Genomic DNA, 15,268 nt, shown 5'->3' on the forward strand with positions numbered 1-15,268 from the left:
CACCATTTATTTAAATCTTCTTTAATTTCTTTCACCAGCATTGTGTAGTTTTCAACCTAGAATTCCTGTACCTGTTTTGTTAGATTTACACATAAGTATTTCATTTTTTATGAACAATTATAAATACTATTGTATTTTTAATTTTGGTGTATATGTGTTCATTGCTATAATAATATATAGAAATAAAACTGATCTTTGTACTTTTATTCTGCATTCTCTGAACCCTGCCAAACTTATTAGTTCTAATAGATATATTTTTATATCCCTTGGGATTTTCTATGTAGACAATCGTGTCATCTGAAAATAGAGACAGTTTTATTTCTCCTGTTCCATTTGTATGCCCTTTATTTTATTTTCTTGTCTTATTGTGGCTAGAACTTCTAGCACTTCTAAAATAAAAATGATAAAAGCAGATATCCTTGCTTTGTCTTAGGGGCAAATAATTCAGTCTTTCACCATAATGCATAATGTAAACTCTGTGTTTTTGTAGATGCTCTTAATCAAGTAGAGAAAAATCCTTGCTATTCCTATTTCTGATAGTTTTTTTAAAATCACATATAGTCATTGAATTTTTGTCAAATGTTTTCTGCATCAACTGATATTATCATGTGATTTTTATCAAACACAGTCCAGAACGTGGCTATGATTTACTGTGAGGAGCTGTCCCGGCCCACGGGATCTTCTGATATTCGTGGGGTCAAGGGGGACCGTGCCTGAAAGAGATGGGCGAGAGAAAGGAACGAGACCAAGCAAAGGGTTGTCAAGGTCTACTTTACTTGGATACTTTGTAGGTTTTATAAGCATACAGAAACAAGGAAGTAGAAACAGAAAAATAGAGTGGGGTGACGATGAGGCTTGGGTCTGGGTTAATCAGCCCCAATCAGCATCTTATCGGTATCGAAGCTGTTTGTGACGGAGTCGAAGCTGTTTGTGACGGATTACTCAACCCCAACCTGGCAGGTGGTCGGGAATAATTGCAGTTAGCACACCCTGGAGCATTCCGTGGTCAGCACGTCATGGCATGCATTCTTCTCGGAGCTGTAGCTGGGGGGTGGAGTGCTATTTTCATTCTGGGAATTTTCCAGGGCGAAGCCCGTGCGTAGGACGAGTCATAGGGGAGTTGAGGGTCTTTGAGGGTCCTTGCCTCCAACATCTCCCCCTCTCCTTATTAATATGAGGGAGATTTATATAGGTGGGTGGAGAGCCTGTCTTATGCTACGCGATGGGCTTCCGCGAGCAGCACCCCAAATATAAGATTGGGCGATTAACGTGAAGGTGAGGCCTCTGTCTTAGGCTATGTAGGTGGCATCCAGCTCCGGCACTTCTGATTATAAAGTGTGCCCCCAGGCATGGACCTACAATATTCCCGTCATGGAGTCACCTCACCGTCGGCGGGGTGTGCATCTGGTACGCGGCATCGCGATAATCCCGTCATGGGTGTCTCCACAGCCTTTGGAACCAACTGCGTTCCATGTCTGAGGCAAAGTTTGAGAAATTTAGACCTTCAGTGAGTGTATTGGGAGACTCTCCACGGAGGTCTTTTCTGGAGCTTCTTTGTTCTAGCCGTTGGTAAAACACGGAGACCGATTTTTGTGTGGCTGCATCTACCTGTGACTTGACAAAATTAGTTAGTTTCTTAAATGCCCAAGGCTCAAAGGTGAGAAGTAACAGAAAACCTACAAACGTCCCTAAGACACTGGGAAGCAATGTGGATAGCCAGGGGGATGTGGAAAACCAATTTTGATACCATGCCTCACTCTGTTCTCTCCGTTTTTTTCTATCTTCTAGGCTCTGTCTAACCCTTTCAATGCTATCTTCTACCAGACCTGTTTTGTCTGCGTAGAAGCAACATTCTTCTTTAAGTGCTGCGCACAAACCTCCCTCTTGGAGGAACACTAAGTCTAGGCCTCTTCTATTTTGCAACACTACCTCAGAAAGCGAAGCGAGGGATTCTTTGAGATACTTTAAGCCCTGCTGTAGCTCTCGGAGATCATTATCGATGGCAGCAGAGAGCTGCAGGTACTGCTGGTTGGAGGTGACCAGAGAGGCTATGCCTGTTCCAGCCCCTGTGGCACCAAGGCCTAGAACAACTGCGAGTGTTATGGCCATGATGGGCTCTCTCTTTTCTCGGGGTATTGTGGTGCCTCGCTCCCAAAATTTGAGCAAATCGTCAGCAGGACGTATAGTAAGTCTGGGGAAGAGCATGACTAACACACAATATTCTCTATGCTCAAGAAACGTTGCAGTGACTACATACGGGGTAAGGCTGGAAGAACAAGCAAAATAAGAGGTGTTAGATGCCTGAATATACTGAAAGGTGGAGTCGACAGTAATTGACTGATTGCATATTTTCTTTAAGGGTGTGGGGGGAAGCATACTTGGGCTAAGAAGGCAAAGGCCTAGGCCTGTGACTTGGCTGAGTGTCAGGCCATCATGGGTCTCCAGATCCCATCTGAGTTTGCTGGTGTCATTAGTAAATAATCCTGGAATGGGGGAGACTCTTGTTTTCTTGGGAAATATTACAGGTGTCCGATAGAGGAACTGAATTAGTTTATCAGGGGGGGTAATGATTATCTAGTTTGCCCTGGAAAGACGTACAGTTAACCGCCCAATCATCATCATTTTGTATTAGCCACCAAATTTGGGAAGCATTGTAAGGGAGTATTATGATATCTGGATCCTTTCCAAAGAGTTTAAGGGAGTTTTCTCGCCCCAAGCGAATAATCTTAGCTACTAAATAAGGGTAGGTGGGAAGGACTTTAGGGGGGGAAGCTGATAGGTGAACCCAAAAAAGAGGCTTGCCCTGCCAAAAGAGTCCCATGGGCGAAAAGGGGGTAGGGAGGACGATAAAGTACAAGGGGGAATTGGGGGAGAAGTAGCCAATGGCCTGGGCATTTATGGCCTGCTTGAGTAAATTAAGAGCTTGCTGCCCTTCTTTAGTTAGGGAGCGTGGAGAGGTTGGATTGGCATCTCCCTGCAGGATGTCAAATAGGGGTTTTAACTGTCCTGTGGTGAGTTTTAAATATGGGCGAAGCCAATTAATGTCGCCTAGAAGGTGCTGAAAATCATTAAGTCATTGAAGAGAGTTTTTTCTGATTTGCACCTTTTGGGAGAGGACCTTATTGGGGAACAATTCAAAGCCTAGGAACAGGTGAGGGGGGCAGACCTGAATCTTTTCAGGGGACAAGCGGAGGCCTCGAGCTTGTAAGGCCGAGACAACCTGCATGGTAACTTGATGTAAGGTTGCCTCGTCGGCCCCAGTGAGAAGAATGTCATCCATATAATGAATTATATATAGCTGAGGATGTTGAATTCTAAAAGAATCAATTGTCTGAGCTACATATTTTTGGCAAAGGGTAGGGCTGTTGGCCATGCCTTGAGGCAATACTCGCCATTGAAAGCGCGGGGAGGGTCCTATACAGTTTACTACCGGGAGACTGAAAGTGAAGCGTTTGCAGTCATCCGGGTGCAATGGTATGGAGAAGAAGCAGTCTTTTAGGTCAATGACTATTTTATAGTAGCCTTTGGGGATAGCTACAGGCGAAGGCAAACCAGGCTGGAGTGACCCCATGGGAACCATTGTTTGGTTAACAGCCTGTAAGTCTTGTAGCAGCCGCCATTTGCCAGTCTTTTTTTGAATGATGAAAATGGGGGTGTTCCATGGTGAAGTAGAGGGCTCTATGTGTCCGGCAGCTAATTGTTCCTTCACTAACGCTGTAGCTGCGGCTAGTTTGTTAGACGGGAGGGGCCACTGATCGATCCAGACAGGGGAGTCACTTTTCCAAGTGATTTTATCTGCCTGAAGTGCAGGGGGATCAATGGCCCTTACGAAAAATGGTCTTTGAACCCTAGTCCTGATCTGTCTGACTTAGGGAGGGTGGTTAGGGGTGCTCTTAGTCCCTGACCCTCTTTGACTAAACCCTGTCCTGGGAGGAATCCCTGTTTAAGCATTTGGCTGGCTACAACTTCATTGGGGCTGCACATAATGACATTCATTTGTGCAAGGATATCACGCCCCCATAAGTTAACAGGTAGGCTCGGGACTACAAAGGGTTGAGTGGTACCCCTGTTTCCCTCAGGGTCTTCCCATGTCAAAATTTTTGAGCTCTGGAGGGTATTTTTAGACTGTCCTATACCTTGTAAGTGCGTAAGGGAGGGCTGCAGTGGCCATGAATCAGGCCAGGCGTCCTGGGCAATAACCGTGGAATCAGCGCCTGAATCAAGAAGGCCTTCAAAAAGTTTACCATCTAATTTTAGCCTCAGGGTGGGCCGTTCTTTGGTGATAGCTTGGACCCAATAGAGATCAGAAGAGCCAGGGCAGGAAGCACCTCGGTTAGAGGCGATGGCTGGGAAGGATGTATTAAGGGGCAAGGGTAATGCCTGAGCTAAGCGCTGTCCCTTAGAGACATACACAGGGCCGGTAAGTGCACTGGCTAAGATGTTAATTTCTCCGGTGAAGTCACTATCTACTATGGAGGGGTGGACTATGAGCCCCGCAAGAGTGGAGGAGGCTCGGCCCAGAATAAAAAAGAACATGTTAGCCTGGGGGGGAGGGGTCCAAAGGAGCCAGTGAGCAAAATTTGAACACCATCCTCAGGTCTTAATATTGTGTCGGAGGAGGCACACAAGTCCACTCCTGTGCTCCCTGTGGTTGCTCGCAGGAGTCTAGGGGTTGGGGATCCTCTTGTCGGCTGTTCCCCGAGGCCGACTGAAATTGAATAGGACGGGGGGCCCGGGGCTGGCCCCTCAGGCCGTTTCCCGAAAGGGGGGGCAAGGGGTTTCCAAAGACATCAGTCTTGGAGCGGCATTGATTGGCCCAATGCTTTCCCCTCCTACAGCGAGGACAGAGGGAGGAGGGCTGGGCTGGCCTGCCTGGGGGTCCACTGAGCTTAGGGGTAGCAGAGGAGGCGGCTAAGGGGCACTGCCTCACGAAGTGCCCTGGTTGACCGCATTTAAAGCAGTCCCTCTGTGCCGCTGTCCCTTGGATGGCGGCCCCAACCGCAAGCTGTACGGCCTGCAATACCTTATGGGCGAAGGGGTCAATAGCATTACACATTCTAATCATGTCATTAAGGTCTTTATTTTTGAGTTTACCCTTGAGGATGGCCCTGCAAGTGCTGTTGGCATTTTCATAGGCCAATTGTTTAATGAGTTTATTATCGCCATCCTCCTGTCCGAGGGTGCTCTCAGCAGATTCTAAAAGCCTGCCTACAAATTCACTAAAGCCCTCTTGAGCTCCCTGGGTGATTTTTGTCAGGGGAGTAAGAACAGATCCCGTAGAGGGAAGTGTTCGCCAGGCGCTGAAGGCGGCTGCGGCCGTCTGGGACAAAAGTCCAATTGGGAGTCTCCTTTGGCGCTGTTCAGAGGCAAATTTCCCTTGTCCGCTAAGCTTTTCAAGGGGCCAAGATGCAGAATTGGGGTTTTTTAAATTATTAGCAGCCGTAGTCTGACAGCGGTCGAGAAAGTCGGGCTTCCAAGAGAAGAACTTCTCGTGAGAAAGGACCGCCTGTACTAGTTTGACCCATTCTCCGGGGAGCAGGTAGCCGCCCCCTGAGGCTGCCTCTAGGAGGGAGTAGGTAAAGGGTGCATTGGGCCCATATGTCCTAACAGCAGAATTCAGTTCTTTTAAGGTTTTAAACTTTAGTCTGCGAAATTCAGTGGGCTCTGCAGTGGGCTCTGAGTCTGCTTCTTCTGGGAGGTCATCACTTTCGCTTTCTCTTTCCCTCCCTTCCGTATTCTCATTATCTGAATCTTGGGGCGGAGACTGGCTAGAAGAAGAGGCAGCAAGGTCTCCTTGCCTATTAGACCTGGTAACTACCGGGAATGCTAGGGCTTTATGGGAGGACTTTAAGGATTTTTTATTTAAGGTGGCGTGTGATTGGGCGGTCTCATGACATGGTTGGCTAATGAAGACCGAATCTTTAAGCGTATCTTGGAGGGAGGACAAGTCTTTGAAAAGCTGGGCAAACTCTTTTTGAAGTTGTAAGACATCTTTTAATTGCGTAACCCTTTGACTTAAGTCTTTTTTGGCACGCAAAAGCAAGGGCATTGTAAGGGGAGGCATTAATGAAGGTGCGCAAATCTGGGGCGCGTAAGGAGGAGGTCTATGGGGTGCCGCGGTAAGAGGCGGCCATTCGGGATCGTGATATCGGGCCGCCTCCTCCTCAAGGGTTGCCTCTTCCGCGGGGTCGAGGGACTCTTGGAGGGGTTGTCTCTTGAATACCGGGTAATTGAATGCATGAGGGGCTGTACCCTCGGGTAAGGGAGGGTAGAGGGTCTTGGTGTCTGGCCTACTAATTGGGGGCTCGTCCCTAGATGTCTGGAGCTCAGCCGAGGGGTCCTGAGGGGACATATTAATACAAACTGAGGGGCAAGGGGAAGGGCCTGTTAGTCCCTCAGGATTATTAGGAGAAGCTGGCCCTTCGGCTGTCTTTAAAGACGTTCTCGAAGCGGACCGTGACATGGGTTGGAGGCAGAATTCTGCTACTGAGAGCAGCTGCTTTTTATTGGGGTCTGAATCTGCCCCCTCAACAATATCTCTGATTAGTCCCCAGTAGGAGAAAACGGATCCAGGGACGGCATCTGGGCCCTGATTCAGAAGTAAATTGTTTAAATCTCTGCCTACCTTTTGCCACTTGCGTGGGTGAATCTCAGGTCCACCAACAATAAACCAAGGACAAGCACGATCAATGAACACAAAAAACTTTACTAGGTCCTTTTTCTTAACTCTAATTCCTCTCTCTCTGAGCGAGGCCTTGAGATCCTTGATAAAAACGGCCTCTTTAGACAAAGAATGGCCCATCTCGATGGGATGACAATGTAAAAAATCTACTCACCAGACCGTCGATTCTGTGAGTGGCAGAAAGGAGGTCTCTTCAGGGATTCTCCGGAGAACTGTCTGTAAACCGCGTGTCATCCGACAAAAGTCCGTACCTCGTGCCCCACGTTGGGCGCCGCTTGTCCCGGCCCGCAGGACCTTCTGTTACTCATGGGGTCAAAGGGGACCGTGCCTGAAAGAGATGGGCGAGAGAAAGGAACGAGACCAAGCAAAGGGTTGTCAAGGTCTACTTTACTTGGATTCTTTGTAGGTTTTATAAGCATACAGAAACAAGGAAGTAGAAACAGAAAAATAGAGTGGGGTGACGATGAGGCTTGGGTCTGGGTTAATCAGCCCCAATCAGCATCTTATCGGTATCCTATTTGTGACTGGTTACTCATCTCCAACCTGGCAGGTGGTCGGGAACAATTGCAGTCAGCACTCCCTGGAGCATCCCGTGGTCAGCACGTCATGGAATGCATTCTTCTTGGAGCTATAGCTGGAATTTTCCAGGGCGAAGCCCGTGCGTAGGATGAGTCATAGGGGAGTTGAGGGTCTTTGAGGGTCCTTGCCTCTAACAAGGAGCAAAACTGTCGGTGGCTCCCTGGGCCCAGTGCACCCCTTGGTATTACACACACGTGTATGTACTGTTGTGTGTACACATCTTTTGAGGAATCTTACTGGTTCTCACACCCTAAATTTAAGAACAGTCAGCAGGGATCCCTCCAGCTCTGTGGTTCTACGTTTTGAGTGGAGAAAATATGTGTTGTGTGTTTGAGACAAAGTTTGGTGAGAAGGAATTTGCAGGTATTTATCTACTTATGGAATCAGTCAGATTTGGATAAAGCTGAGCTAAGCATGGAAAGAATGGAGTGATGTGAGAGAAACTATGGAGGCAGAATGCTGTAGAACTGACCCCAGACCAACTGTGACTCATAGGTGGGAGTAAACCTAAGACCTCCCGGAGTGTGTGTGTTTCAGGAGATGTGATATCAGACCGTGCAGAAAATGGACCAGTGATGATGAGGTGGATGGATGGTGTGGACCAGAACATTATATATCAACTTGACTGGGCCACAGGGCCCCCAGACATTTGGCCAAACATTACTCTGGATGTATCTGTGAAGGTGCTTCTGGATGAGAGAAACACCTGCAGTGGTGTACTGAGCCCAGCAGGTGCCCCCACACTGTGGGTGGGCCGCCTCCATCCAGTTGACAGCCTGAATAAGACAAAAAGCCTGACCCTCCCCCAAGATGGAGGGGATTCCTCCCATCAGACTGCCCTGAGCTGGAATATCGTTTTTTCTTTGCCTTTGGACTCCAGCGAAAACATCATCTCTTCTTGGGTGCAAGCCTGCCAGCTTTGTACTGGAGCCACACCATCAGCTCTCCCGGTCCCACTGCAGACCTTGGACTTCTCAGCCTCCATAATCACATGAGCCAATTTCATATAATAAATAATTTTTCTCTACCTCTCTATCAATATCAATATGTATCCTCCTGGTTCTGTTTCTCTGGAGAACCCCAACTAATATAACTGAAGCAGAGGTTGGACCAGTGACCCAGACCATTATCTGATGATGCAGAAGATGAGATCTGTACTCATTCCTTCTGACAAATGGCACGACATACTTTTTTTTTTTTTTTTTTTTTGAGACAGAGTCTCGCTTTGTTGCCAGGCTAGAGTGAGTGCCGTGGCGTCAGCCTAGCTCACAGCAACCTCAGACTCCTGGGCTCGAGTGATCCTGCTGCCTCAGCCTCCCGAGTAGCTGGGACTACAGGCATGCGCCACCGTGCCCGGCTAATTTTATATATATATATCAGTTGGCCAATTAATTTCTTTCTATTTATAGTAGAGATGGGGTCTCGCTCTTGCTCAGGCTGGTTTTGAACTCCTGACCTTGAGCAATCCGCCCGCCTCGGCCTCCCAAGAGCTAGGATTACAGGCGTGAGCCACAGCGCCCGGCCACGACATACTTTTTATTTTATAAGATTCTCTTTTTACCAGAAATCTACTTTTTTGGAGTTTGTATTGACTTTGTTTCCATTTCTATAAAACTGCATTAAATTTGCTTTGAAGACCTGGATAATTTTAGTGATAAACAGAAAATGAGCTGATAGAAGGCATCGGTTGAATCAAATGTAAGTATTTTCTGAATCTAAGAAGAAATGGTTTGGGCAGATTGTTGATATAATTCCTTACCTCCTTCTAATACTCGCTGCAATGCTTTGTCCACATACTATTTAAAATTGAGCCCTGAACCTACCTCAGCCCTCATTCTTACCTGTTTCCTTCCTCTAGTTTCTCCATCTAACATTTACTCACCACCCATGGCGTCACGGCCTGTATTTTGCTCGTTTGTTTTGCTGGCTGTCTTTCTCCCAGCACGCACCAAGGCATCTCTGGGTAGGGGCTTACGTAATAGGCACTTCTGTTCCTATCTGAAGGACTACATAATAGACAGGTGTTTTGTTTTGTTTTGTTTTGTTTTGTTTTCAAGAAAGGAGAGAAGTAATTCAAAAGATAGAGTCATTCTACAATGAAGAACCTAAAAATGCTCCTTTTCCATTTTCCAAAATCTAAGAGAAATAATCATATTTTCTTTCTTTTTTTTTTAATTGTGGCTGTAAGTTGGTCATAGAATGGCTCAATTTGCACCTCTTTAAAAAAGGAACTACACCATTTTCTTGGTTTTAAGGCACATATCATCTACAAAATTGAAAGAGAATTATACTGTTCGGCTGGTGGTTTAAATCCAGGCAGAATACACATCTTACTTGGCATGTAATTTAGCGGGTTTAAATACTCAAACCTATGCCTCTCTCCCTTAATACTGCTCCCTGAATGTGAATACAGTGGCTGGCAGTCTGTAAGGCATTCGTGTAAGGAGCAGCGCTAATTGGATATGGGCACATTATTCTGGTTGCATTTCATTTTTCAAAGTGCTGGAAAATTCTTGCAACTTTTTCAATAAACTTTCAGAGTGAATTCCACATGCCAGGCACTGGGCTGGGTGTAGGGAACAGTCTCTCTCCTCCACAAACCCTGTTCTGAAAGCAGGAGTGTGTCAAATGGAGACAACAGTCAGCTCACCACCAAATTTATTAAAACATGTATAATTGAGGGTCAACTACCTTCCAGAGCTAGGCATGGGTAAAACAAAACACCAAGGCCCCTGCCATTCACGAGGCTTCATTGAAACTTTCACTGAATGATGGAGTGTGCCGAGAAAGGTGCAACGTGCTGAGTGAGGCATGGAATCAGTTTGAAACCTGCTCCCTGTCCTAGGGAATTTTTAAGTTACTAGAGGAGATGAGAGTAAAATGAGGCAGTTGGTAGTCTACAGGGATAAACTGAATGGAAGAGGCCACAGTGTGGTGGAGACCCAGACAGCAACAGGGAAGGGCTCGCCAGCGGGGCAGGATCAGAGGAGCTGTGCCTGGGCTGGAAGTCTTAGTTTCACTGCACGGATGAGGGACTGGAGAGCCTTGCAGGCGAGGCAACCTCAGTAAGCAAGCACTGCAGGATGGCTGGTCACGACAGGTTTGCAGAACGTTGCTCTAGCCTTGCCAGGAGGGTGGATTTCATTCATTTTTCCATAACACTTTCTTGAGTGCTCATCTTGTGCTGAATACTGTTCACCAGGCACAGTGGTGAGCAAAGTCCCTTCCCCATGGAGCTAACATTCTGAGGAGACTACACAGTTAAACATGTAAATAAGTCAGACAATTTTAGAGAGTGGCAAGAAAATAAAGCAGGACAGGGCAATATAGGGCAAAAGGGATGGGAGAACTGTTGTAAAAAGAGTGGTAAGTGTGAGCGTCAGCGTGTGGGAGGGGCAAAGTTTGTGATGTGGAGGTAGGAAATAGTGAGCCATGGCAGGTCTCTGAGCAGAGGAAGCAGTGGTTATGAAAGGTCAGAGGGACAGTTGATGGGATAGCAAGAGCTTGGGGTTAAGCAGGCCAGATAGGAGTAGATTCTAATTATCTAGGTGTAAGGAAGTTCTGGCAAGCTGGTATCTGTGGGAAAAGAGAAGATACAAGAGGGATTTATTTAGAAGGGGATTCCACTGGGCTGGGTGATTAACTGGGCATGGAGAAGGTGGAAGAATGAATGACTATGCATCCAGAGGGAGGGCAGATGGGTGATGTGGTGGGTTGCCATATTGAGGCATCCATGTAGAAGGGCTTATTAGGTGGATGGAGAAATGGACAAAGAGTCAGGTGAGAGAAGCAGACAGGAGATATTGTTGGAGAGTCATAAAGCATGCTCTAGGAAGAGACGAATGTTCTAAAGGCAAAAGGGAAGAGAGGTGTAAAAGTTCTGGGTGAGCCTTGAACACCTGTGGAATAAATGGAGCAGTATACTATGTTCATGAATGGGAAATTTTAATATTATAAATATATCAATTCTCCCCAAATTTAATTATACATTCCATTAATGTGTTTATAGGATGAGATAAATTGATTCTAAAATTCATATGGGAGAATAAAAGTTCAGGAATAGCCGAAGGCAACTTTGCTGAAGAAGAATGAGAGGAACCTGCCTTATCTGTTTCAAGATGTATTGTCTAGCAACAATTAAGACAGCACAGTGCTGTCCAGGTTTAGACAGATACGTCAGTGGGACACGTGGGGGGTGCAGAAATGGACTTGTGTGTAAGCAGGACTTTAGTAGCAGTAGAAGCAGGTTTAAAAATTAGTGAGAAAGGATGGGCTGTTTCATAAATGGCATTGGGTAATTTACTTTCCATATCTATAACATCAAAATAAAGTTAGGGACTTACGTCCTACCATATCCAGAATAAATTACAGATGAGTAAAGTTTATATGTGAACATGAAAACCTGTGGTAGATTCAAGATGGCTACAATTCTTTGCCATTTCCCTCATGCAGAGATGGAGTGTAATTCCCCTGCTTGAAGCTGGACCAGCCCTATGCCCTCTTCACCTATGTGGAGAAGTCATGCTGAGACCTCCGAGGCTAGGCCACGAGAAGCCACATCTCTCTCCCTTCATCTCTTGGCCCGTGCCTGGGCACCCTATTCTCCAAGTAAATATTCCAGCTACCTGCTGACAATGAAGCCCATGTGAAGAGGACAGCCACTTGGAGAAGTGCTGAGACAGCAATGTTCCAGAAGGGTCTGTCTGGGGCCTTCCAGTGTCTCTCGCCTCCAGGGGTTCTGAGTCCCAGCTGCTGACTGCTTGTGGCTACATGAGAGGCCCCAAGTGAGGCCAGCAGAGCTGCCCAGCCAGATGTGGTTACCCACAGAACACAGAAGAATAACATGGCTATTGTTTTAAGCTACTCCATTTTGTGGCAGTTTGCTATGCAGCAGGCGGTGACTGAAGTGCTCCAATATACACTTTATGGCTACTGTGATGTGTTGAATTGTGACAGCCCCCACCAAACATATGTTGAAGACCTAACCCCAAGGTGATGGTATTAAGGGGTGGAGTCTTTTGGGAAGTGACTAATTCACAAGGAGTCTGCCCTCATGATTGGATTAGTGCTCTTATAAAAGAGGTTGAAGGGAATAGGGTCCTTCTATCCCTCTGCAATGTGCAGATACCTAGATAGCATCATCTATGAGGAACAGGGCTTCACCAGACACTGAACCTGCCAGCACCTTAATCTTGGACTTCCAGCTTCTAGAACTGTGAGAAATACATTTCTATTGCTTATAAATCACCCAGTCTCAGGAAGTTTATTATAGCAGCACAAATGGACTAAGATATTCCAGTATTTCAGAATGTGACTTTATTTGAAGATGAAGTCTTTGCAGATGATGCAGTTAGTTAAGATGAGGTCACACTGGAGTAAGGTAGGCCCTTAATCCAATATGACTGTTGTCCTTATAAGAAGAGGGACACTTGGGCAGACAAGAGACACACAGAAAGAAGAAGACAGGGACCTGAGGGCGGAGGCAGAGATTACAGCCATGGGCCAAGGAGGCCTGGGGCACCCAGAAGCTGGGAGAGGCCCAGGAGGAGTCTCCTTCTGAAGCTTCAGAAGGAGCGTGCACAGCCCCGCCTGTCGGTCCAGCCAGCCCTAACTGTGAGCCCCTCCTGCCAGCAGGACCACTCAGACCTACTTGAAACCTCAAAAGCCTTTCTAGTTCATTGTGAACCTCTGGAGGGCAGGAACCAAATCTTAATCATGCTTGTGTCCCCCCAGGCTTGGCACTGTGGCTTGTGTGAAAGTCACTCATGCTAGGAATATCCTGACAAACAGAGCCAGGAACCCATGAAAGGGGATCTGACACCTGCATGCCTGAAAACAAAAAGGACCCTGGGAAAACCACAACCTTGCACAGTGGCCATCGCAGCCTTACGCAAAAAATACTTCTGCAAGAGCATGTGCTCAGAGACTGCCTGCACAACCTCAGACTGCTAACAGTCTGACAACTATCACAATAACTAACAATCACCTTTGTCACTGATCTTTGTAGCCACAGATCTCAAAACAATTATGTAATCCTCCTCATTTTCCCTTTAATAAACTTAGTCTTCCTTTATCTCCCCAAATATGCACATAGTTTACTATCGCACATATCTTCCCACTGCAATGCCCTACTCTGAAATAAACACCTTTTCTTTTAGAGAGCCTCTGTTTATTATTTAGGTTGACACTTGCATGCAACAGGCATTCAATAAGTATTGAATTCTGTTCAATAAATTCTGTTCTGAGGAAGAGGCAGTGGTGGCTGAGACAGAGCCTGGACCACAGAGTGTCCACTCCCACTCCAGCCCCAGGTGGCTGTGGATGAGCAGGTGCGAATTGCCTTCCCTCCCAGAAGTCTCAGCACCCATCAGAGGAGGAAACTGAGAGGACACGGCAGGCTAACCTGCTCAGGGTCACACCTGTCCCAGGTAGGCCAGGCCTGAATTACACTGCCGACCAGGGCTCAAATCAGAGCGTTCCTTCTACCGCTGCAATTTCTCTGAAAAATACTAAATCCCACAGGCTGAATATTGTAAAAGCATTTCAAGGTTTGTTATGTTAAAAAAGGAAAGAGGGGAGATTTCGCTAGAAGTCATTGCAACCTCCAAAATAAAATTTTCATTCCAAGTTTTAAATAAACAAACTGTCCACTTTTCAGACACAAATAGGATAAAAGTCTTCTTGCAAAGGGAAAAAAACAAAAACTCGCACTAGAAAGCGCTCCCACCTCCACCTCCCCAGCCAGTAAGAGTCTTAGGATGGGTTTCCACGGCCGCTCATTCAAGGAAAACTGTTTACCATGACCTCGGTTGGCGGCCAGAGGTGTGCACCCGCAGAGACGCAAATCATCCGAAGGTGGGGTGTAGGAGGTCGCCGGCTTCACCTAAGGACAGCGGAACAGAGAGGCGTCTCCATGTCTTGCTCCTGGACGCATGGCTGTGGTCGCCTGGTCCTTGGCCTCGCTCGGGGCAGGGCGACGGCCCCTGCGGTTTGGGTCCCCACATCACATCAGTTCGTAGGAGAGGCGGAAGGAGCTTCTGGAACTTTCGTTTTCCACCCCGGAGCAGTCCTAAGCTTGGAGCTCGAAAGATCGCTTAAACTGGACTGGAGAGCGCGCCCCATGGGACGAACGGAAACTCAGGTCCACAGAAAGAGCGAAGTCCATTGGGGGCCGGGGCGTCCGGGAGGTGGGTGGGGACGGGCCAGGGGCGGGGCGGCCGAGGGGAGGGTGAGGGCGGGGTGGGGGCGGGGCGAGGGGCGGGGTGGCTCGCCGCGGGCTGGGCACTCGACGTGGGCGCACCGCTGGGTCCCAGCTCCTGGCCTGGCGCGGAGACGCGCTTCCTCCTTTGCGCTCCCGGGCATCCAGAGGGGAAGGTCCCTGAGGGTTCACGAGAGTGCGGGGTCACCGTGAGTCCAGGTCCCCGCGAGTCCGGGTCCCCACGAGTCCGGGGTCCGGGCGGTCTCGGGGCAGCGGCCCGCTCCTGCAGCTGCGCTCCGGGCTCACGAGCCCACCAGCCACGGGGAGGGGCGCGGAGCGCAGGAGGGCTGCCTGCGGGACGATGAGGAAGCCCGACGGGAAGATAGTGCTGCTGGGGGACATGAACGTGGGCAAGACGTCGCTGCTGCAGAGGTACATGGAGCGGCGCTTCCCAGACACGGTCAGCACGGTGGGCGGCGCCTTCTACCTGAAGCAGTGGCGCTCCTACAACATCTCCATCTGGGACACCGCAGGTGAGGGTCGGTGCCGCAGGAGCCACACTGTCCTCGGGGCTCCGCAGGGGACGGGGTGGGGGCGCGGGCCTTCCAGCAGGTGTTCTCGAGGATGGCGTCCTTCAGGGCAGGTGTCCCCCAGGTCTGTTGTTCTGGGCTGCGCACAGGGTTCCGACCTCAGGCAGCAGACGCCGCAGTTTCCGGGAGCGATCACCCTTAGCCCCTGTTTCCACTTGTCCCCCTTTGCTGGTTGAGAAAACTACCTGTTCAGCCACTCCGTGCGCCTTAGCGACGATC

General features: G+C 48.2%; 1 protein-coding gene and 1 long non-coding RNA gene across 2 annotated transcripts in view; one reads left to right on the top strand and one right to left on the bottom strand.

The window, feature by feature from the left end:
- Nucleotides 1-754: 754 nt before the first annotated feature.
- Nucleotides 755-14,454, bottom strand: LOC142874800 (uncharacterized). The gene is made up of 3 exons (XR_012922416.1): nucleotides 14,060-14,454; nucleotides 6,837-7,010; nucleotides 755-1,608 (listed from the first exon to the last, which is right to left on the bottom strand). It is a non-coding gene; the product is annotated as an uncharacterized LOC142874800 (long non-coding RNA).
- Nucleotides 14,455-14,515: 61 nt separating this feature from the next.
- RAB20 (RAB20, member RAS oncogene family) overlaps nucleotides 14,516-15,268 on the top strand; it is a 31,134-nt gene continuing 30,381 nt past the window's right edge. Inside the window, exon 1 of the mRNA XM_012751872.3 lies at nucleotides 14,516-14,992. Within this exon, the coding sequence (XP_012607326.1) occupies nucleotides 14,821-14,992 (172 nt within the window). The 5' untranslated portion in view covers nucleotides 14,516-14,820. The remainder of the gene's footprint in view (nucleotides 14,993-15,268) is intronic.

Source organism: Microcebus murinus, chromosome 13 (assembly GCF_040939455.1).
Source record: "Microcebus murinus isolate Inina chromosome 13, M.murinus_Inina_mat1.0, whole genome shotgun sequence".
Classification (NCBI taxonomy): Eukaryota; Metazoa; Chordata; class Mammalia; order Primates; family Cheirogaleidae; genus Microcebus; species Microcebus murinus.